General features: G+C 47.2%; 2 protein-coding genes across 2 annotated transcripts; both read left to right on the forward strand.

Moving 5' to 3' along the window:
* The first annotated feature begins 1,156 nt into the window (after positions 1 to 1,156).
* NUPR2 (nuclear protein 2, transcriptional regulator) lies at positions 1,157 to 2,258 on the forward strand. Its single transcript, XM_031967895.1, has 2 exons — positions 1,157 to 1,700; positions 1,894 to 2,258. Exon 1 carries the CDS (start codon positions 1,318 to 1,320, stop codon positions 1,654 to 1,656), a length of 339 nt encoding a protein of 112 aa, XP_031823755.1. The 5' UTR covers positions 1,157 to 1,317; the 3' UTR covers positions 1,657 to 1,700; positions 1,894 to 2,258.
* Positions 2,259 to 11,171: 8,913 nt separating this feature from the next.
* CHCHD2 (coiled-coil-helix-coiled-coil-helix domain containing 2) lies at positions 11,172 to 14,737 on the forward strand. The gene is made up of 4 exons (XM_003770064.4): positions 11,172 to 11,318; positions 13,037 to 13,280; positions 13,772 to 13,934; positions 14,391 to 14,737. The coding sequence occupies exons 1-4, from the start codon at positions 11,269 to 11,271 to the stop codon at positions 14,399 to 14,401; spliced, it is 468 nt and encodes a 155-aa protein (XP_003770112.1). The 5' UTR covers positions 11,172 to 11,268; the 3' UTR covers positions 14,402 to 14,737.
* Positions 14,738 to 21,196: the final 6,459 nt, after the last annotated feature.

The following is a 21,196-nucleotide window of genomic DNA, read 5'->3' on the forward strand; positions in this document are numbered from 1 at the left end:
AGTTTCCCCAAGTGTGAAGTGAGGAGAGGGGCCCCATGGGCTGCCGGGGGGGACTTCCAGACTAGGCCTGAACAGCTCGCGGGATGCTCAGTGAGAAGCCTGGGGGAGTGCTCAGGGATGCCCAGGACCAGCCTCAACGTCGTCCTCTGAAAAAGGAAGGGATCGGAGCAGATGGACTGTCCCCCGGAGCTCTGACCCTCTGCTTTCGGGCTCTTACCATTCCAAGGCCTGATTAAACAGCTGTTGGGCAGATCCTGATGGGGAGGGGCTGGGCTGAGGGATTCAAGGAGAGAGAGAGAGCAATAGTTAATGACATAGATAATTATTATGGGCAAAGAACTCTGCAAACCTCAAACTAATATACGTATATATATCACTATCTATCTATCTATATCTAAATCTATTTGCATATATATCTAATAATAATGGCTGATTGACATATGTCAGTCAGCCATTCTTATCAGAGACACTCTGATGAATGCACCACTAGAACATGCAAAGCACGTTACAGGTCTGCGAGACCCGTGAGAACGCTGGCTACCCTATCAGTGTTAGATTTAACAGCGGACCGCTTTACCCCGGACCCGCGCTAGCCATGGTCGGGGGCAGGGGCGGAAGCAGCCCGCTGAAGAGCGCTTGGCAGCTCAGGGCGTCGGGGTCGGCGGATTCTGCCGCGTCAGCGTTCCGTGCCCGTGGTGATGGCGGCACTACCTAGCTACCTTTGGGTTACTGATTGCTTTAAGGTTCGTAAAGTGCTTTGACAAACATCGCCGGCCGTTGCAAAGTGCTCTGCAAGCCTTAAAAGGTCACGTGCACAGGCCAATATTATTACTGGGCAGACGGGCTGATAACTGACAAAGTAGGCGGACGATGGACGGCAGCGCTCATGAAGCCCCCTCCGCACATCCCATCTAAGTCCTTTCGCCCCTTGGCTAAGCATGCTGGGATCGGTAGTTCGCGCGGATCCTTAGGCTGCGAAAAGTCCCGCGAGAGGATAACGAGGCGAGAAGGCACGTGGAGCGAGAGCGCCCTTCCCACCCCCCCCTCAAAGATTCCACCAGGAAGGCGGGGGCCGAGCCGCCAACTCAATCTCCCGGAGAGGGCTTTTCTGGCTTGTGACTAGATGGGCGGGCGTTAGGGTGAGACAGGTGACATGAGTCGGACGACTATTGGTCGCGCGCTCTGTGACGCAGCACGAGGGGCGGGAAGCGTAGGTCCCTCCCCCTCGGCTAAGCCAATGGTCGCCCCGGGCTCCTGTCACGTGGGGGGCCCCTAACTCACGCCAAGTGGATCGGGGCCCCCTAGTGCGCCCCCGGGATGGAGAGGGAAGCGGAGCGGCAATCGACACCGCCCCCGCCGCAGTCCCCGCCGCCAGTTCTGTTCCTGCCCCTGACTCGGCAGAAGTCCCAGGAAGAGCTGCCGCTGGGGAGCTTCGAGGAGGAGCACTACGACTGCTACGACTACTACAACCTGCGGGAGAGCCCGCTCCGCGGGCCCGGGTGGAGCAAGGGCCGCACCCGGCGGGAGCGGGAGCTCCGTACCAACCGCCCGGTTCCCGCGGGCCATGAGCGGAAGATCGCCCAGAAACTGTACAACAGTCAGCGGAAGCGGCGCCAGCACCAGCTGCAGCCCCGGCCTCGCACCCGCCTCTGCTGAGGGGGGCGGCCTCGCGCCCCCCGCCTTCTGCGCCCCTGCTCACGGTGCGTGCGCGGGCCCGCTTCCCCCTCCCCCGTACCGAGCCCCCGGGCGGGGCCACGGCCGCCGAGGGCCACCGGCCCAAGGCGGCAGGGCTGGGGCTTGCCCGCGGGGGCGCCGCCTAACCGCCGCGGGGGCGCCTCCCCCCGGGCCTCCCTCCCTGAGAGCCCCCATCACCCTCTGTTTAATTTTTTGCAGGATACACAAAGGACACGTTAAAGTCTTATCTCTGACTCCAGCGGTCACTGTTGCCATAAGGAAAGAGAGTCCATGGGGGTCCCCAGGGCGCTCTCGGGGCCTCGGTGCCTTCGCGCCTTGAGCCGGCCCTTCAGTAAGATCTGTGTTCAGTCCTTGGGGCTGTATCTTCTCTTTAGGATTCCTCATTAAAGGAGAGCAGCAAGAATGGCTTTTCAACTCTTCTCTTTTGGTCAGTTAATGTTACTCCGAGCACAAAAGTGGTTATAAAATAGGTGCTTATATGGCGTCGATGCGATTATGCAAAGTGCTACTCTGCAGCTTAGGCACCAGAATAATAAAGATCAAATCTGTTCTTGTTCGACGCAGCACTTGTGCATGTACTTTTTCAGCACTCCTCATGGGTTAGCGCAGCGAGAGGGATCAGTAGGTGCGCTGCTACCCCTGTGCCCAGGCCGAGCGCGGGCAGGTCTGCTCTGTAAAAAGCAGCACGACGGTCTCTCAAGACCTAGGCTAGGGCCGCTGGGTGAGTTCCAGCCCAGCCACAGACACTTCCCAGCTGGGTGACCCCAGGCGAGTCACCTCGCTGTTTGCCTCAGTTTCCTCAGCTGTCAGATGAACTGGGGAGGGAAATGGCCAGCCCCTCCAGTGTCTCTGCCAAGAAAACCCCATCTGGGGTCGTGAAGAATTGGATACAACTTAAAATTTTAAAAACAGTGAAAAGTAGATGCTTAGAATTACTATGCAAAATACTTCGCTCCAAGGCTAATGAATACCTTTTTTTAAAATAGAAATTCTAATTGTTATTCTCCCAGAGGCCAAGATAAAGTTTAAAGTTGTTTTTATGTGACTAAGAATACTGGATTCTCAGAAGCATTTGTTTTAAGCTTTGTGCTTAAAGGGGACTGTTGACGCCTGCTGTTGGGCACTATTTAACGCTAGTATTTCTAGGGATGAAAGATAAGGATAGGAGGAAGGTAAGTAGTGCAGTGGATACAGCACCAGCCCTGAAGTCAAGAGGACCTGAATTCAAATTTGGTCTGAGACACTTAACGCTTCCTAGCTGTGTGATCCTGGGCAAGTCATTTAGCCCCAATTACCTCAGCAAAAAAATAAATAAATCATGAAATTATGCTGATTAAGTGTGGCCAATTTTTTTCTGTCTTATAGTGTGCCTTTCTTTGGTTAAGATTTATCCAGCATCTCCCCACTTTCTGATAGCCAGGATGGGCTTAAAGTGGAGACAGACAGTAGGGATTTTGCTTTTGTCTTGATTTTGCTTATTATAAGAGATTTGGGTTGTGTTAAAGGGAAAGAAAATAAATGCTTGCTAACAAATAAAATTTCTGTATCCTCATTCCTCACCATAATGCCCTAGACCTAGTATCTGGTGTTAAATCTAGCCATTTATGAAGTCGATTTTTTCCTTTTGAAGAACCCTGCCTGCAGTAATACATTTTTTGCGTTCCTTCCTCTCTATTTCTCCAGATGATACCCTAGTCTAGACCAGGCAGTCTCACCACCTCCAAATTGAATTCAGCAACAAACATACACCTGTTTTCGCTGAAACATACTTTCTACTGGTGGGATGCAACATGTACCCAAGGAGTGAATTCAGATCATATAAACAATAACTTATGAAGTAAGCCATTATGGGAGATATACTTTAGCTTAAAATACTTTAAGAAAAATTAGGGCGGAAGATGCTGTTTCATTTTCCCTAATAACGTTCATGTTCTGCCTTTCCTGATTCAAAAATATTCTCTTGAAAGGAGGACCCCCCCCAAAAAAAAAAATAAATTATCTGGCAGGGTTCTAACTGCTATCCTACCTCTGGTCTTGCCTTTTTCCTGATCTATCCCAAGGATGTCACTGCTGTGTCAATTTTCTCAGCATCTGTGTGACACTGCACAGAATACCAGGCCTGGAGCCAGGAAGACTCCTCTTCCTGAATTCAAATAATGGCCTCAGATAGCTGTGTGACTCTGGACAAGTCATTTCGCTCTGCTTCAGTTTCTTCTGCTAAATGAAACTGGAGAAGGAAACTGCAAATGACTCCAGTGTCTTTGGCAAGAAAACCCCAAATGGGATCATTCAAAGTCAGACATGACTGAAATAAACACAATTTTTAAAAGCATTGTTTCTGTCATGAAGCTTCCTTATGTAAAGAGCTGTAATGGCTTTCCAGATGATGCTCTCTATCATCTGGTCCTGTTTCAAGTGGCCAGCCTTGCCCAAACTCCAACATCTTCCCATCCATCCATCTATGGGCTTCCTTACTGGATCCAGAACATATTTCCCTGAGTCCCTCCCCACCTTATTTACCTAACCAGATCTGATCTGTGCTTAAAGTGCTTTGCCACCCTGGTTCCTTCAAGGTTCCCTCTCAAGCCATCTTGGATTCATTTTGTATACTTTTATATTTAGACCTGTACATTTTCATGGCATCTCCCCACACACACACACCCCACTGTGTGTCAAATCTCCTGAGGGGCAGGAATTGTCATTTTTGTCTATATCCCCTGGATTTAGAGGCAGTGTGCTTAGGGAGTTGGCCAGATTTTGGAAAGGGACATTTCAAGTCAACATGACGCACATTGGCTAGGTAAGTGACATTGGGAAAGTTGGTGCTCTTTAGTGGAAGGAATTGCCTCATCTAGGTTCATTAACTCTAGGGCACAGCACACTGGCACAGAGAACAATTAACAAAAGTTCAAAATGGGAAAATCTGAGCATGCCAGACCCCTACCTAGTAGAAGGAACGATTATGTTTCAAACAAAAAAAAGATGGCGAGGGGAGGATGAGAATCAGGTTCTAATATGGAAAGAGCTGGACTATGGAAAAGGCTTTATGATCTTTATTTTTTGATTATCAAACCAACAAAGTATTAGATGCCTATTCTATGCCAGATGCTGTGCTAGGTGTTGCTGTGAGGAAGATTTTCCTTGACTTCAAGCCTAAACCATTTTAACAAGCAGATATATTGAATAGTCATATAAGATTTGGCATAGACAAATAACTTTTTCCTCGAATTTTCAATAGTATTTTATTTTATAATGACATGTAAAATTACATGTAAAGACAATTTTTAATATTAATTTTTTGAAAGATTTTGAGTTCCAAATGTTTTCCTTCATCCTCTACCCCTTCCCCAAGACAAGCTATCTGATATTGTATACTTGTGCATCATTTAATACATATTTCCACATTAGTCATGTTGTGAAAGAAAAAACAGAACAAAAGGAAAAAACTACACACACACACCTGACCAAAAGTGAAAACAGTACAAAGACCAATCTTAAACCATTTACTAAGACATGGTCAAAATGGATAATCTAGAGATAAATGAACATCACAAAAGAATTAGAACATGGAACATATTGCCTATCAGACATCTAGATAGAACAATTTATGAATAAATCAGTGTTATGAAGCATAAAATGGATAATTTTGATTACATTTAAGTTAAAAGGGTTTTCTACAACCAACTAGTATAGCCAAGACTAGAAGGAAAGTAGAAAACTGGGGGGGAAATTTTTATAGATACTCTCAGATAAAAGTCTCATTTCATAAATATATAAAGAACTTTTGTCAAATTTATAAGAATACAAGTCATTTCCTAATTGAAAAATGGTCACAAGATATGAGCAGGAATTTTTTTATGATGAAATCAAAACTATAGTCATGAAAAAATGTTCTAAATTATTAATAGAGAAATGCAAATTAAGGCAACTTTGAGATATCTTATAGCTATCAGAGTGGCTAAAAAGGATATATGCCTTTCAATTGGGGAATTTCTAAATAAATTAGCATGTATGATTATGATGGAATACTGTGTTATTAAAAAAAATGATGAGCTTGTTGATTTTAGAAAAAAACATGGAAAGACTTGCCTGAAATGAAAAGTGAAATGAGCAGTCCCAAGAGAATATTGAACATAACAGAAATATTGTCCTAAGAACAATTTTGAATGATTATTATAAGTCTCCAAATTAGCTACAAAACTACAAAAGACCTATGAAGAAAGATGCTATCCACTTCCAGAGAAAGAAGTGGTAAATAGAAGTATGTATAATATGGTTTTACATGGTCTCTGTGTGTATGTGTGGGAGATACACGTTTAATCATACCCTTCTTTAGGTGGGGCGGGAAGGAAGTGAGAAAATAAGTGCACAGCAGTGAACAAAAGAAAACTTAGAAGCACAGAAAAAGCAGAGTAGCTTTGAAAACAATGTATAGTATTACAGAGTATTCAAGAAAAAATAGTTTGAAATGGAAATTCATGGTCTTATGTTAGTCTATGTTATGCTGTGTATACTGAAAAGATTTTAGGTTTTTATTTTTTTTCTTTTTGTATTTAAGTTCAAAGTGAATAAAAAATGTTTTAAAAAGTGAAGTCAAATAAGATGTACAAAGGACTTTTTCCATAAGGGCCTTTTGACAGCCCAGTGATATTTATGTTATTAAATGCATAAAATAAAATATTACAAATTAATCATATTCAAATACAGTGATCAAAACAGTTTTAATATTTTATTTTTCCCCAGTTACATAAAAATTTTTAACATTTGTTTTTAAAACTCAAGGTTCCAGATTCCCTTCCCTTCTCCCCCTCTTCCCTCCATTGAGAAGGCACAAATGAAGTTATGCAAAACATTCCCTAAAAAGTCATGCAAAACGTTTTTTAAAAACAAGTTTATGGAATATGTTTAATTTCGTGTTATTGCACATATATAATATATATGAGATTGCTTGCCATCTTGGGGAGTGGACAGAGGAGAAAAAATAGAAATAAAAATCTTAGAAAAGTAAATGTTGAAAACTATTTTTACATGTAATTAGAAAAAATTTAAAAATACTATTAAGTGGGAAAAAAGGTTCATGGGACCCTAAATTAAAAACCCTTGCCTTATAGTGGTTTCCTCTTGAATATAACAGATCTTGAGTGAAGGAGGCTGCCTAATTCTTGAAGAAGAGGTAAAGGGGATCCCTTTAGTTCTGTGAAAACTTCTACTGGAGCCCATAATTACAGCTGCAGCACCCCCTCCCAAACTAGATCAGTTATTTTCTGTACCATCATCTTTGGCACATATTCCTATCTCACAATTCTATGTGGGTATGACTTTCCTCTTCCAGAAAGCCTCTTACCTCCAGATGATTAGGACTATACATAGTCCTATAGACCCCTAAATGGTACCTTTTGGGGGACTCTATAATGTGCTTACATAATAAAACAGCTTTTTTGGTTGCCATCCCTCTGTGAGACTAAATTTTTTTTCCTTATATAAACTTTTTCTTTTCCTCAGTAATTTGAACCCAACCTGTGCTTATGCATTTATTGTATTTATTCTCCAGCAACAATGGATGTCAGGCCCTTTTAAAAATAAGTATGTTTTGTGCTTACCTAAGATATGTCAGAAAAAAAATAAAAATAAAAAATTCTAAATTGAATAAAAAAAGGAATGAAGCACAAACAAAAAAAAAAAAAGTATGTTTGGCTTATTGGAACTTACAAAAACAGACACTGACAGCAGTAGTCACAAACCCAAACCCGACACTCCTTTTTCTCTCCTGCCTTAAATTATCATTTCCATGCAAAGGACTCACCGAGTTTTATCTCCCTCTTCCACCTTTTTTAGTCCACATTTCTAAATACCTGGTGGATATACTACAACCTCATATGTCCTAATTGGCCCTCACATTCAGTGGGATCACTTAGCTCAACCTCTCTCCTTTGAGACCCTTCCCTTTTCCCAACTACCTTTACCATGCTTGAGCAGACTGGATAACGACACAGGCACAAAATGGGTCTGATGCCCTTCAGTTTAGTGACACCTATGGACCTGTTTTAGAAGTTTGCAAATGCAAATGCAAAAAAATTAAAATGCAAAAAATCCCCAAATACATTGGATTACAAAGGAAAACAGTTACATTAAAACACAATTAGAAAAATAATTTTAAAAACATACTGTTTTTCACTTTTTTGTTTGAATCTTCTTGCATAAAATGTCTTATGGAAATGTTTTATATCATTGCACAAGTATGATACATTAGATTACTTATAGTCTCAGGAAGGGGGTGTAGGGAAGGGAGGAATACAATTTGGAACTCAAAAGTAAAAAAAAAAAAAGATAAGAATCATTTTTATCTGTATGGTGTAGGGAAATAAAAATGATTTTTAAAAAAGACTATAGGTGATTTCATCAGTTCTCATCCCTTTAATAATCCTATTAATTATGCCCTTACAAATATACATATTTAGTCTCAGGCTTTCTCCTTGAGTTTCAGTCTCGAATCACCAACTAATTGCTTGTTGGACCCTTCAAATCAAATGCCCTGAAAAACTCCCAAACTCGACATGTTCAAATGGAGTTATCGTTCCAAATTCTTTTTTTATTTGTATTTTTTTGCTGAGGCAATTGGGGTTAAGTGATTTATCCAGGGTCACATAGCTAGGAAGAGTTGAGTGTCTGAGGTCACATTTGAACTCAGGTCCTCCTGACTTTGGGGCTGGAGTTCTATTCACTGGGCCACCTAGCTGCTTCATCTTTCCAAATTCTTTCAGGTGTCCTCAAAACTTTTTAAATAGGGGGCCAGTTCACTGTCCCTCAGACTGTTGGAGGGCTGGACTATAGTAAAAAACAAAAACTTTGTCTTGTGGGCAAGTAAAGAAACTTCATAGCCCTGGGTGAGAGGGGTAATCGTCCTCAGCTGCCGCATCTGGCCTGCGGGCGGTAGTTTGAGGACCCCTGCTAGGCAATCAGGGTTAAGTTTTTTGTTTGTAGATTGAAATTGTCAATTTCATTGTTGAAGGTTGAATTTGAACTCAGGTCTTCCTGACTCCAGGGCAGTGCTCTATGCACTGAGTCACCTAGCTCCCCTACTTGTTTTCTAAAGATACCATCACCCTCCCAATCTCCCAAACCCATAATCTTGGTGTTATCTTCAACTTCTCATTCTCCCTAATTTCAAGACACCAAATCTTGCCATTTTTACCTCCACAAAATCTCTTGTATCTAACCTCATTTTTAAAAAACGATCTCTTTCCACTGCACCTCCCCCTCCATTTTTAACAAAAACAAAGAATTAAACCCTCACAAAAACTCGGAGACCCGCAAAGTAACCCCCCCCCCCCCCCACACACACACACACACACATGTATCATCATCTTTGGCACAGTCTTATTTTCTGGATTTTAAGGAAGTCACCCTCTGGAGCAGGACATGATTCATGCTTAGTCCTCTGGACTTACATTGTATCATTGTAAGCATATTTCTAAAGACTCTCAGAAGTGTCTTTCTTTAAAAAAATGCTCTAATTTTGGTCACTGCACTCACTGTTTCCTCTGAATCTGTGATTTCACCGTTTCTAATGGTACAATATTATATAACTTTTAAATAAGAGCTTTTTATTTTCAAAACACACGCAAAGATAGCTTTCAACATTCACCCTTGCAAAACCTTGTGCTCCAAATTGCGCCCCCTCTCCTCCCGACCCCGTCCCCTAGGCGACAAGTAACCCAATCTACGTTAAACATGTGCAGTTCTTCTATACCTATGTCCACAATATCGCGCTTCACAGGAAAAATCAGATCAAAAGGGGCGAAATGAGAAAACAAAATGCAAATAACAAAAAGGTGACGACCCTTTGCCGTGATCCACACTCGGGCCTCCCAGGCTCCGTGTGGGTGCCCACGCTCTCCCCATCACAAGACGTTTCTAAGCGCGATTTGTTCGGCGGCTCCCGGATGACGGGGCACCGACTTCCCGGTTTTGGCTACCGTGAAAAGAGCTGACATTTTTGTCCCTAGAGATGCCGAGTCGCTGTGATTTTCCACAGCCGCCGCCGCCCGGCTCAGGCCCCCACCCCCTGCCTCCCCTGCTCTCCCAGGCCTCATTCCTTCCGCGTCCCAATCGATCTGCAAAAACACCCGGCAGAGCCGACGGTCCCTCCCCTCCTCCTTAGCGCCAATAGCTCCCGACCGCCCCCTTCCGACTTTTAGCATCCCCGGCGCCCCGGTTCTAAGCTCATTAGGAAACAGCCGTTTGGAGGTTTCCCACGCACTGGGTTCCCGCAACCACCCCACCAGGCGGGAGCTAGGAAGGTTTCTCCGCGTGCGGCCTGCGAGCCACCGGCGCCGCCTAGAGGCCGCCTCCCGCGCCGCTCCCTCCGGCCTCGGTTCCCCGAATCCCCGCCCCCAAACCTCGGAGGCTCCCCGCGCCTGGCTCCTCCCGGACGACCCTTCATTGACAGGCTTGCGCAGATGCACATTTTCTCATAGAAGCGACTTTAGAAAACAGGCCGGGGAGCGAGGTGACTCGTGGGAGTTGGCGAGGCACCTGGCACATAATGGGCGTTTGGTGACTCTCATTGTCACATGGAGCTAATGACCAAATCCTGTGGATTCTACCTTCCCCTCCCCCATTCCCCCAAGTTGGGGTCTCCGTCTCTTGCTAAATGTCTGCCAATTCCATCTTTCTGCTCCCTAACTTATTCTTCCCCCCTCATCCTCGTGCTGACTTTCTCGTCTCGCAGTTCCTCTAACAACGTCGCTAATTCCACGACAATCCTAGTGAAATGCTCCCTCCTTTCCTTCCCTGGGACCCCTGAGACTCAGCTCAAATCTCCTAATTCAAAAAGCCTTCCTGGGTCATCCACTTACACTGACAGAGCTTGTTTTTTAGAATTATTTCTCCAGCCCTCGAGGGCAGGAAACGGTTTTTGCCCCCCCCCCACAAATGATCAGCCCCGCGCATAATGGCAGGCACACAGCAGGCGCCTAATAAATGCTTATGGGCCAATCCAACCTGGAACTATTGGGAGAAGGGGGTGCAAAAACAGACCCGGCTGTTGGGACCACAGGGTCAGGCTGCCGAACCCCGAGGGGGTGGGGATACGAAGGGCTTTTCCACAGCCAGTGGAACTCTGTCCCTAGGGTCAAGGACCCCGGGGAAGACCCAGAAAATTCCCAGGAACTCCGAGCCTCGCGGGCCAACCCCACATTTCCCCCGGTCGAAGGAAAGTATCGGTAAAGCCATTTCCGGGATGAAGCCGAACGACGGTTGCTGGGTAACGACGCCTACTTCCGGCTTACGAACGGCTCGGCAAGTGACGTTCAACGGGCGCGATGCGAGCCTCTGCCCCTCCTCCTAATGACCTTCACGATGCGGTCAGAGGGGGGCGAGCCGGAAAGGCCTTGCGAGAGAGGCGCTGATTGGCTGGTGGTGGCTCGAGGAGGGTGGCGGCCGCTGATTGGCCGCGGGCGCGCAGACGGGTGGCCGCTGATTGGTTGGGGACTGTAGACAAGCCCCCCAAAGAGCCGCCACCGGTATTCGCCTCTCACTTCTCCCCAGGAACTCTGCCCCTAGGAGTCGAATATGCCGCGCGGAAGCAGGAGCCGGACCTCCCGGGTGGCCCCCCCGGCCAGGTAAGAGACGAGGGACGCCGGGGTGGCGAGACAGTGGCGGGCTGGCTCCGGGGGAAAAGGAAGAAGGCGAAGAGCGGGGGCTCGGCGCGCTGTGACGCAGCGGCCCGGGAAGGCCGCGGGAGGAGGGGCCGCTGGGCCTGTGGTTCTCGTCAGTCCCTCCCCCACTCCTCTCGCGGGGACTTGCTCCCTTCGAGGATCCATGTGATTCCCGCGGGGGGAGGGGAGAAATCTCGCCGCAGGATACTGGAGGCCCGGGCTGCGCAGCTCGTCTCCCGGCCCCGGGGAGGTTGGGAGGAACGAACCGGGAGTCGGACCCGGCCGCACTGACCCGGAACTTAACCGTCCGGGTGGGGCCAGAGGGTGGCTCTCGGGCTCGGTCCGGACCGTTAGCCCACGCTTACAACCCCCGAGATCCTGGGCCTCGGGCCCGGATCACTCTTAATGACTTCAAAGGCTGGATGGGGGAAATTGGAGAAGAACAATCTAATTTCGAATAAAGTGTAATGAAATTTCTAGCGTTAAAACCGAGATGTGAACTCCCTTTTCCTGCAATCCCGAACAATCTTTAGGCCCTTCCCCCCCCCCCCCCCCCCCCCCCCCCCCCCCCCCCACCGAGCGCTCTTGTCAGTGGAGAAACCCCAAATCGCGGAGCCCATCCAGCCTCGTCCCCCTCCTCCCCTCCAGCTCTCGCCTCAGAGCCTGGGGTTCGCTCCTTTGGCGATGATTTCGGATTTATCCTGTGTGCGCTCCCTTCCCCATCCCCTGCCGCCTTAGACCGACCTCTAGCTCTAAGTACGCAATAGGTGCTTAATGATAGTAGTGGGCCAAAGAAACCAACTACGTTGACCTGCGGTTATCAAAAGGAAAAACTTAATTAAGTTCATGGAAAATGAACTAAATTAAAAACCTTAAATTTTGAATTCTTGATCGGGACCTAGAGACGCCATCCAGCTCCTGTTCCTTGCCCCATTTTGGGAAGGTCCTTGCCTTCCTGCTCTTGTGAAATAAGGGATTGCGTGAGATCGAAGCACTTTGCTGCTTCAAATCCTTTGAGCCTAAATGTAATCCACTGCCTGATTACGGCCTCGAAATACTCAACCGGTGTTATACAGGACCCTAATGTCTCCGGCTTGACCACGGGGTTGAGAGTGGAGTTTGTCTCATCCTTGCTTTCTGTGGTTGGTTTTAAGAGGCAGGATCAGTTTCCTGTTTGAAGGCTTCCAGATTGCTTTTATGTCTCAATTCATTGAGGCTTCAAATTTATCCTGTTCTATCTACATAGGATAGAGAAGCTTTTAAAAGGGGGTGAGGGATAATCAAGTGACTTGCCCCTGGTCCAGTGACAGCCATTAAGTGAGCCCAGTTCTTGATCTGTGAACATTTTTCTTTAATACCAGAAAGATTTTTGAGGTCACCTGTCAGTTACTAGTATGGAGGCAAATATAATTCCTGGTTTGGGACAAGAGGTATAACTGTTTCATATGATTATGCTTTTAAAAAGTTTTTTGCCAATATCTTTCATTTTTATATCCTCTATACTTTCCTCTTTTTGTGACTTAATACAAAAATCAGCATAAAACCCAGTGTTATTGGGTTTTGCATAGTAATAATAAAAATAAATGATATCTTAAGATCCAGGTTATTCAAATGGTAAATGTTCAAGACTCTTTTCCCCCCATTTGCTAATTATCTTGGTCATTTTGTCTTTCTTTTTACAGTCGGGCACCCCCAATGAGAGCTGCACCTGCACCAGCAGCCCACCCTCCAGCAGCAGTCCCACCATCTGCAGTTGCACCTCCTACTGCTGCACCCAGGCAGCCGGGTTTGATGGCCCAAATGGCTACCACCGCAGCCGGAGTGGCAGTGGGCTCAGCTGTGGGCCACACTATTGGTCATGCCATTACTGGTGGCTTCAGTGGTGGGAGTAATGCTGAGCCTGCAAGGCCTGACATCACCTACCAGGTAAATAAATCCAGGACGCTTTAGTACAGCCTGTGTACATGCCTCATTCTTCTCCAGGACTGTCCTATTTCCTTATTCAGTAAGGGGCATTTGGCAGTTGGCTCTGGTCATGTCGCACTTTGGATCATGAGCTATTAGACTATATTAGAAATTAAACTCATCTTCCCCAAAGGGAAGGTTTTAGAGGTTAGTCCCGAATCATATTTCCTCAGTTTCCTTTTGGACTGATCTTTAAGTGCTAATTGTTTTAGAGCTTTCAGCTTTTTCTTGCCTCTTATTTGAATCTTTCCCTTACTCATGTTCATTCTTCTGTGTTTTGTGGTCTTAGTTGTTTCTCTCTCTCTCTCTCTCTCTGTCTCTTCTGTAGGAGTGTGTAAAACTCCAATCTAGCTATCATCTAGTCTAATTAAAAAAAAAAGAAAATTGCTTGGGTGGTGGTCTTTGAAAAGTGTTTGTGCCTTTCTCCAGTATCTTAAGTGCTGTCTTTTCAGGAGCCTCAGGGAGCCCAGCCAGGTTACCAGCAGCAGCAGCAGCAGCAGTTCAGCCCCTGCCACTATGAGATGAAGCAGTTCTTGGAGTGTGCCCAGAATCAGGGCGACCTCAAGCTGTGTGAAGGCTTCAGTGAGGTGCTGAAGCAGTGCAGGTTTGCAAATGGTAAGCACCGATGCTCCCTGGAACCTCCCTTTCTTCTGAAGGCATTCTCGGGATGGCTGCTTGGAGGCCATGGGCCTCTACTAGGGAGAGGAAGTGCTCTGAGAAGTGCTAGCAGACTGCTTTTGTGGGAGCTGCCTTTCTGCTGAGCTGTCAGTAGAAGGGACTGACTGAGGGCAAGATGGGTTCCCTGTGATTGGAGGTCCTCAAACTGAACCTAGGCGGCTGCTTCTCTAGCTTCTATGCAGTCTTCTGAGGCACGGGGGCTGTATGACTAACCTCATCATGCCAGGGAAAATGGGGGCTCAGATCAGGTGACGTACCCATGACAGCATATAGCCAAATTTAAACTGGGATCTGCTGGGCCTTCTGCCACCACCTGGTCAACTGTGTGGGTTATGATAGTGCTAGAACTTCTGCGGTTGTCAGTAAATGTAATATTCATCTTTTCTTTTGTAGGATTAGCCTAATTGAGACATTCAAAAAGAAGAATGAAAAAAATCAACTCTGAAGACCAATCTAATTTAACATAATTCATAATTGGTAGTGAAATGATAAAGAAAGATGAGACCATCACTACTTTGTTTCTTTTGTCTATTTGTCACTAATGTCCTTTTGTTTCAGAACAGCCTTCAAAAGGAAGGTATTCCCACTGGAGAGGATAACATGAAATGATATCAAATGTTGCATTGAGGCAAATGCTTATGTTCTCATCTAAATGAATGATTGTTATGTGAGCTCTTAGCAAAAAGGTATCTTGAGTTGTGGCTAGCAATTCAAATAAAGTTATTTCCTCCTGGATGTGACATCTGTAAGTGTGGGAATCAGAATTTGATTTATCTTTAGTTGGGGGAAAGGGTGTGATAAAAGCCTAGAAGATACCAGGTGGTCCTTGTTCCTTCTTAAGACTTGTTTATTAAAAAGTTTGGGATAGAATTGTCCAAAGGAAAGAGAGCTAGTGGAAGTTTTGTCACCAGAAAAAGATAAATGGGTCTTTAAGAGCTTATGAATATTTGGTGGGTTCCTTTGTTTTCATTCCTGTGGTGGTGACATTCTTATTTCTGAGATGAGGCTCGGTCTGTGGATCCTGCCATTCACACGTGGCTTTTGTGAGCTTTGTCCAGCCCATAAGATCACAGGACTGGCAAGAAAACCGATTCTGTTCTTGTCAGCTTGTTGATGAAATCCAGGGTCAAGTAGACTTGGACAGCTGTGGTTTGTAGGACAGGCTGGTCCCTTAAAAGGTGCCAGAACTGCTCTGGCTCGATTGACTTGTTTCTTGGGTTTCCTGGAAATAATCAAGTGGTTAGGCATCAGGTAGAAAATGGGATTTTGGTTGGGATCTAGGAAGGTTGGGAGGAGGGGGGTCTAGGTGTAGGGGAAGAGCCCGGAGGCCAGTGTCACTGGGTCAGGGTATGTAATTTAAGAAGATTGGAAAGGTAGGAGGAAGTGAGATTACAAAGGGCTTCGAATGCCACCAAATGCTCATTTAGTGTCTCCTGTGGGCATTAGGGAACCTGGAGTTTATTGAGCAGAAGAATGATACAGTCTGACCTGTGCTTTAGGAAAATGTCTGCTCCGTCCAAGTGAAGTGGGCAGAGGACCCAGGGCAGGCTCTCCCCCCAGTTTGGGCACAAGCTTGGGGGGGACCACAGGAGGGGCAGTATGGAGCCCAGAAAGAGCGAGTTCCAATGAAATGGAGGATGGAGGTTTTGAGCTTGGGGAATGGGGAAGATGGTGTTAGTCTCTAGAGTAAAGGGCTGGTGGGGAGGGGAGGGGAGGCCCAGGGAGAGTGGAATGTAGGGCAAAAGAGTATCTGGTTTTAGTCATTAGGTTTAAGATGTCTCTTAGAACTCAGTTAAAATTGTCTAAAAGGCATTTGGAAATACGAGATTAGAGGTCAGAGGAATTGAGGCAGGAAAGGGGGATTTGGGAATCATCAGCATTAATCCATGGGAGCTGATGAGGTCAAGTGAAGTAGTATAGGAGGAGCAAGGAGATTCCAGGGCAGAGCAGGCTCCTGAGGGACACCCCTCATGAGGAAGGGGTCTGAAAGGGGATCCTGCACCACTATGGGCTGCTGCAGAGCAGACTGAGAGAAGGACTTAATGGGTAACTGGAGAGAGATGGTCAGAGGCCAGATAATAAGGGAATGTGGAGTGGGACAAGAGCCCTCCAGAAGTAACTGGTGGAAAGGTCAAGGAGAGTTGGATTAGAGCAGACCTTGGTTCAGGGAGCCAGAAGCTATTTGGTCCCAAGGCTCTGGATTGGAGACCCCTTAGAGGCCGGCAGCCCCTTGGGAGCAGGGAGGTTGTTGGAGCCCATCATGAAGGTAGGTATGCTTTCAAAGGCCCGGGATACCCACCAGCACTTAGTGAACTAGCCCCTCCTGGGAAATCTGGCATAATGGAGCAGGGCTGGGCACTGGATGTAGGAGGGAGCCAGTTAATCCTCTCCTTGCTTAGAGAAATGTCCAAATTGAGTCTCCCATCCTTGGGGCAGGACATCTTTGTGTATCATGAGATACCTGCCATCCACATGAGATGTGTATCATGACACCTGTTATCTTGAATAAAGGGAGAGATAGCAAAAACCACTTAATCCAATCTCAAAATCACTCAGTTCTTCCTGTGACATTTCCTTAGAGACTGATTTACATACCTTTTTTACCTGTGGTGCTAAAGTGCTGGGGATATAGATAAAAAACAACAGGAAGCTCAGAAGGGGATGTGGGGGTACAGGGTGTCAAGAAGTACTCGAGATGGGGACATCTGTTATGAAGGTAGGCCAGGAAGAACCGCAGCTCGTGACTCATCCCTTCAAGGAATAGGGAAAGCTATGTTCTCTATTAGACTTTAGGGCATCCTAAATTTGGTTGCCACCTTTAACCCATTTTCTCTGCACCTGTCATTTAACTTGTTGCTTGACTTCTTGTTTGGGAAGAGTCTGGAAAGGCCTTTTGGGAAATAATATTTCAGTGGAACAAAAAGGGTTTCTAACATGCTTTTCACATGAATGAGAGGGCCCACTCTAAGGACAGCTACACAATTAGAATGTGCAATATTATTCCATGGCCTTGATCGATTGGAAAAGCTTTTTGCTGAGAAACAAGTTCTTGATGTTGGACTTAAGTCCCAAATTAGGCTCCTCATGCAGATTATGCCTCATGAGGATCTGAGAGAATCTTGAGAAGCAGGGAAACCATAAACACTGGGCAGGCTGACCGTCTATGCAAACTTATATGTTGTCCTGGAGACGCATGTGCTTGGGGAACATCTCTCATCTTTAAGGACCATACCCTGGAAGGCAGCTCTCTGCTCTCCAGACAGGCCCTAGAGGAGGGCTCCAGGCTTCATGGGAGGAAAAGCTTCCTGAAGGTAGAGTGGACCACCCAGGGGGGCACAGTTGTCAGGTGATTTGGAGGGGGTCACGTTCCAGCCCTGAGTTAGCCTCCAGAATCCCACTGGGAAGGCTGCACCGTACCAACTGGCGGTAAGAGCCTGGGCATCGGGTGATAACTCACATCCACTTGACTTGGCCGTTTGCCCGGACGTCAGCTCTTGGAGCCATTCCCACAAACGGCTGAGTGAGGAAGGCAGGCAGCACTGGGAACAAGTGACTTGGATTTGAATCCAGCACTGCCTCTAGGTGTGTAATGCTGGGGAAATAAGGGGATGTCGAGATGAACAAAATTAGGTTCTTTCCTCAGTGAGCTTATGGCAAGTTCTGAAGGAGCCAAGAGACATATGCAGATAAATACATTCTCCTTGTATAGGAGAAGTCGGGATGTGGGTTCAGATCTTTTAAGTGACGCACATCTTTGCTAAATGTCATTTTCTCCCGTGGAGTAAAGGGCTTGGGTCAGACGGCCCGAAGAGCATGGGGTGCTTCCAACTTTAAGTAGAAGCACCCACTGTCAAGGCGGGCTTAACCGGAGCTTTCCTTCCATCGAGTCTTTTGTCCTTCATGGGCCTAGGAGTTCAGGTGCTGTCTTGTCTTTCTCCCTTGGAACAGGAGCCCAGAAAGGCAAGGGCAGATTTCTTCATCTTCCTAGTCTAGCACACAATAAAGACAAGTGCTTGCTAACTGACAGCCTACTTAGGGTCCTGAATTTGCACCAAAACTAGGATACATTTTAAAGACTAATAATGTTCAGCCTCTTCCTGACTCCATCTGGGATTTCCTTGGGAAAGCTAGGGAGTGCTTGGCCATTTTTTTAAAATTATTTTTTATTATAGCTTTTTATATACAAAACATACGCATGGGTAATTTTTCAACATTGACCCTTGCATAGCCTTGTGTTCCAACTTTTCCCCTCTTTCCTGCCACCCCCTCCCTTAGATGGCAGGGAGTGCCATACATGTTAAACATGTTAAAAGTATATGTTAAATACAAAATATGTATACATATTTATACTGTTGTCTTGTTGCACAGGAAAGATCGGCTTTAAAAAGGTGAAAATAACCTGAGAAGGAAAAAACAAAAATTTGGCCATTTCCTTCTGAGGCAAATGGTGAAATGACTTGTCCAGCATCACACAGCAGGTATCGGGGGATTTGAATGCAGGTCTTCCTGACTCCAGGTCCAAGGCTCTATTGTGCCCCTTAGCTGCCACTATAATAGCTACCATTTGTAGTGCAATTTCAGGGTTATAAGTGTTTCTCCTCACCTAGAGGTAGGTGATGATCCTCGTTTTGTATGTCAGGAAAGAGGCAAACCAAGGTTAAGTGACTTCTCGGGATGCCCCTGTTCGTAAATGAGAATTTGAATTCAGGGCTTGCTGATTCTGGCTCCTACACTCTATAATTTATTGGACGTCCTGTCTGCCTAAACAATAGCAACTCTGGGTTCCACCCTCTCCTTAGTAACACAAATTCTCTAAGGATTTAAGTCAAATCATTAAATCGTTAACTTGTTGGGCCATTGCCCATTCGCCCGGCATCCGCTCCTTTTCCAATTCCTTGCTACCACAAAAAGGGCGGCCACAAACAGTTTTGACATGTGGGCCCTTTTCCCTCCTTTGTGATTTCCTTGGGTTACAGACCCAGTGATCAAACCCTTCACTTTCTCTCAACCTGTTACCTCATTTGTAGCAGGAATTAGAGGGTCTCGGATAGTCCGTGATAACTTCAGTGCCTAGAACCCAAGCTCTAGGCTCCAAATGGAAGGCAACTCAGAAGGTAAATCCATGGCTGAACAAGTTAATGTGTCGTTCCCCCCCCCCCCCAATCTGCAGGAAGCCAGGACGGGCCCCCCCGCCAGAGGAACTTGTCTCCCCAAGGAGAATTCCTGAAACTGCCATGTCTGATGTAGGGGAGGTCAGCACCCCTGAGGCCTTGGTGAAGCAAAAGGGCATTTCAGGCTCTTGGGGAGCATCTCTGGGCCCCAAGTGAGTTAAAGCCCCTTCAATAGCTCCGGTACAAAGCTCAGACGTGGGGGGGCAGGGGAGGTTAGAGGGCAGGCCCTGCACCATGGTGGGTCAGGGACTCTGGGCTGGTGGAGCCCGAGATCGCCTTTGTGCAGATGGGTGGGGAGCCTGGGACCCCGCGCTGGCTTCTGGCCTCTGAGCGCAAAGTTAGGAGGGTTTGGAACCAAGGCAGTCTAGGGAGAGACAGAAATTCTCTGATATTTAGGAGTCTCCCAGCAGATGTTTAACAACTGACTCAAAAAAACCAAACAAAACGAACACAACACTTTTTTTCCTTTGAGGCTATTGGGGTGAAGTGACTTGCCCAGGGTCACGAAGCCAGGAAATGTTAAGCATCTAAGGTCACATTTTAACTCAGGTCCTCCTGACTCCAGGGCTGGTGCTCCATCTGATGCACCACCTCGCTGCCCCCAGAACACACTTTTAAGTTTAATTTGAATTAACTTTCTCACTTTGTGCAACAAAAGAAATATAATAAACGGAGCCCCAGTAGCATCTGCTGGTTTCTGAGGTAACCTTACTGACCAGCTGTCCTGAGCCAGCACTAGCCCATTCCAGCCCACTCTAGGATATGATTGTCCTTTCTGAGGTCAGAACACTGGTCCCTTCTGCTGGAGGGTCCCCAGGGTCCCTCCCCTCTGGGCACCCCCAAATCCAGGGTTCCTTCAAGTGGAACTAGGGAGGGGGAGGGGAGGAGTCACAGACCCGGCTCCAATGCTGAGCAGCCTTGGGGCTGGGGTGGGGGCAGGCGGGTGTCATCACCTCAGGGGAGGGGCTATGGGACCCAGGTTTGGGTTTGGGGGGCGGTTCTCCCAGATGCCAAGGACTCCTCCAAGAATCTCATTATTTCTGAATCCATACACGCTCTTAGTGGCCAAGGGTCATGGACAGAACCTGAAGAGGGTGGGATCCTTTCATGTTACACAGAGAGATGGTGACTTGTGGGAAGACTGGAGTCCAGCTCCTCTGGCACCAATCCCCCCTTAGTAAATTGTGTGGCTCCCAGCAAGGGGGCGGCAGGCTGCCCTCCTGGGTAACGGGCCCTAGGCCGCGGGCACAAAGCCTCCGAGGCCGCCTTGCTTGGCCAGGCCAGACCCCCTGGGTTCTCCCTGCCAGGGGGCGCCCCTGTGGATCCCCCTCTTTCCCCAGCTTTTCCCCTTCCCCATACTTACCTGCAGCTTCCAGAGGCCCTCAAACCAAGCTGGAAGGACGGAGTGAATCTCCAGGACCCTGTCTCAGGAAGGGCCAGAGAATCCCCAGGAGGGGCGGTTTGCTTCCCTTTGTGAAAGTGAGGGGAGTTACAAGACTAGTCAGGGGTCAGGGGTCCCGCCCCTCCCCCCACCCTATCATCCCTGCCCTTGCCCAGGATGATTCAAGGCTTCATAAATGCTTCTTGCCTTTCCAAGCCCCACCCAAAATCCTTCATAGGTGAGAGCCCAAGCCCTCCAATGCCCCCTGCTATTAAGGAGTCAGAGGGCAGCCATCTTGTTGAGGCCCAGAGGCAAAGACCAGAAAGGCCCAGGTCTGGAACGAGTGGGTGTTTGACCAACGGGCAGGAGAGCCGGGCTTGGCAGGGTCCATGCAGATCTAAGCTGGGATTCTGAGCCTGCAAAGGGAGTCTCTAGAGGCCAGAAGGGCCGCTCCTTATTCCTGACTGAGCAGCACCGGGCATGGGCATGCTGACAACCAGCAGGTACAAGGAAAGGCCCAGGCCAGGCTCAGTGGGCACCATCTGGTAGTCAGACTGAGGCCTTGTTCCTTAGGCTTCTGACCCGGCCGCCCCACACGGAGCAATGGCCCCATCTCCCCCAGACCAGGCCATGGTCCTGTCTTGCCC

Source organism: Sarcophilus harrisii, chromosome 4 (genome assembly GCF_902635505.1).
Source record: "Sarcophilus harrisii chromosome 4, mSarHar1.11, whole genome shotgun sequence".
Classification (NCBI taxonomy): Eukaryota; Metazoa; Chordata; class Mammalia; order Dasyuromorphia; family Dasyuridae; genus Sarcophilus; species Sarcophilus harrisii.